This window comes from Sander vitreus, chromosome 23 (assembly GCF_031162955.1).
Source record: "Sander vitreus isolate 19-12246 chromosome 23, sanVit1, whole genome shotgun sequence".
Taxonomy (NCBI): Eukaryota; Metazoa; Chordata; class Actinopteri; order Perciformes; family Percidae; genus Sander; species Sander vitreus.
This window is the reverse complement of record NC_135877.1, coordinates 23,901,017-23,903,516: the sequence shown is the minus strand read 5'-3', so window position 1 is coordinate 23,903,516 and position 2,500 is coordinate 23,901,017. Positions and strand designations below refer to the sequence as shown.

Sequence of the window (2,500 nt, the reverse complement as noted above, 5' to 3'; positions counted from 1 at the left end):
GGAGTCATGGGCATCCACTGTACGAAGGCAGTGGTCCCGCCAGGAAGTAGAGGGCCAGGCCTCGCTGATATAAGTACAACTATCATTTGGCAAAAGTACCTTACTAGATCAAATCAATCCACTGTCTGAACAAAACTGCATTACATGATTACCAGATAAAGAGTTGGCATCAGTTACATCAGCATTCACGTCACCGACGACATAGATGGAGGTAGAACTGTGTGTGTGTGTGTGTGTGTGTGTGTGTGTGTGTGTGTGTGTGTGTGTGTGTGTGAAGATGCTATAAAAAGTAATGACAGAACCTGTAAATAATGCGGGTCTAACCGACCAAAGAAAGGACTCCTGAATATAAGCACTGTGATAGTAGCCTAAATATACCCTGTATATATGTATATATATATATATATATATATGGATATAGATGTACATTCCCGCAGTGCAGCGGGTCCGGTGTGTCTCCGTGTCTCACCGTCGGTCCGGTAACGGAATCGTTCCCTCCGCTGCTGTCCGCTCTCTCCGCCATCCGGGCACTCTCACAGGACTGTAATATCCGAGGAAACACGGGGATGTTCCGGTGTTTCTGCCGTCAGCTGCCGCTCAGATTATCACACAAAGACAGCACAGAAAAACACAAGTTTATTAAAATTCATAAACATCCCCATTTCCGGTGTCAATCCGTGACGTAAACTCCGCGGGACGAACGCTGTAGTTTTAATGTGGATGTGTGGAACGACTGTGTGCGAGTATTGGGACTACAGTACCCAGACTGCACCGCGGCGGACAGATTGTAAACACTAATGGAGACTGAAGGACGAAGTGACTGATGATCGGTGAGTTCTGCTCGCTGCTACTGACAACTACTGAATGTTACTGCAATATACTGAGATCTAACGAGTTTTACTGCAATATACTGAGTTCTAACGAGTTATATTAAACTATAGCCTACTGAGTACTGAGAAACATTACACACTCTGTGTGTGTTCGTGTGCAGTGTTTTTGCGGTATAACTGCGGGCAGTACCAGTACTCAGATTACTGCAGTACCAGTACTCAGATTACTGCAGTACCAGTAGCCTACTCGCTTTGTGTGTGGTACGACTGAGTAGTATATGTAGTATTTGTGTGGTACCAGTACTCTGTATGTATATGTACTATTTGTGAGGTACCAATGAGGGCAGTAACAGTACTCTGCGTGTGTATTTGTGCGGTACCAGTGCGGGCAGTAACAGTACTCTGTGTGTATATGTAGTATTTGTGCGGTACCAGTGCGGGCAGTAACAGTACTCTGTGTATTTGTGCGGTACCAGTGAGGGCAGTAACAGTACTCTGTGTGTATATGTAGTATTTGTGCGGTACCGGTGCGGGCAGTAACAGTACTCTGTGTGTATATGTAGTATTTGTGCTGTACCAGTGAGGGCAGTAACAGTACTCTGTGTGTATATGTAGTATTTGTGCGGTACCAGGGTGGGCAGTAACAGTACTCTGTGTGTATATGTAGTATTTGTGCGGTACCAGTGCGGGCAGTAACAGTACTCTGTGTGTATATGTAGTATTTGTGCTGTACCAGTGAGGGCAGTAACAGTACTCTGTGTGTATATGTAGTATTTGTGCGGTACCAGGGCGGGCAGTAACAGTACTCTGTGTGTATATGTAGTATTTGTGAGATACCAGCGCGGGCAGTAACAGTACTCTGTGTGTATATGTAGTATTTGTGAGATACCAGCGCGGGCAGTAACAGTACTCTGTGTGTGTATCTGTAGTATTTGTGCGGTACCAGTGCGGGCCGGCTGTGCCCGTGGAGCTGCAGGGGGGGGCCAGCGTCTCTGATCTGAAGGAGGTGGTGGGGGGGCAGCAGGGAGTCTCAGCGCAGAGACTCAGGGTGCTGTTTGCTGGGAGGGAGCTGAGAGACTGCTACACCTTACAGGTACAAACACACAACTTACAGGTACACACACACCCTACAGGTACACACACCTTACAGGTACACACACCTTACACGTACACACACACACACACACACCCTACAGGTACACACACACACACCCTACAGGTATACACAAACCCTACAGGTATACACACACCCTACAGGTATACAGACACCCTACAGGTACACACACACACACCTTACAGGTACACACACACCGTACACACACACCTTACAGGTACACACACACACCTCACAGGTACACACACACCCTACAGGTATACACACACCCACCCTACAGGTACACACACACACACACCCTACAGGTACACACACCTTACAGGTACACACACACACACACACACACACACACCCTACAGGTACACACACACACACCTTACATGTATACATACACACACACACACACACACCCTACAGGTATACACACACACACACACACTCTACATGTACACACACACACTTTACAGGTACACACACACAGACCTTACAGGTACACACACACCCTACAGGTATATACACACACACACACACACACCTTACAGGTACACACACACAC

General features: G+C 47.2%; 2 protein-coding genes across 2 annotated transcripts in view; one reads left to right on the top strand and one right to left on the bottom strand.

The window, feature by feature from the left end:
* The window catches only part of LOC144512155 (uncharacterized), an 8,275-nt gene extending 7,584 nt beyond the window's left edge, over positions 1 to 691 (bottom strand). Inside the window, exon 1 of the mRNA XM_078242740.1 lies at positions 470 to 691. Coding sequence (XP_078098866.1) covers positions 470 to 523 — 54 coding nt within the window. The 5' untranslated portion in view covers positions 524 to 691. The remainder of the gene's footprint in view (positions 1 to 469) is intronic.
* A 45-nt stretch (positions 692 to 736) lies between these two features.
* The window catches only part of prkn (parkin RBR E3 ubiquitin protein ligase), an 11,219-nt gene continuing 9,455 nt past the window's right edge, over positions 737 to 2,500 (top strand). Inside the window, exons 1-2 of the mRNA XM_078242741.1 lie at positions 737 to 830; positions 1,760 to 1,923. Coding sequence (XP_078098867.1) covers positions 824 to 830; positions 1,760 to 1,923 — 171 coding nt within the window. The 5' untranslated portion in view covers positions 737 to 823. The remainder of the gene's footprint in view (positions 831 to 1,759; positions 1,924 to 2,500) is intronic.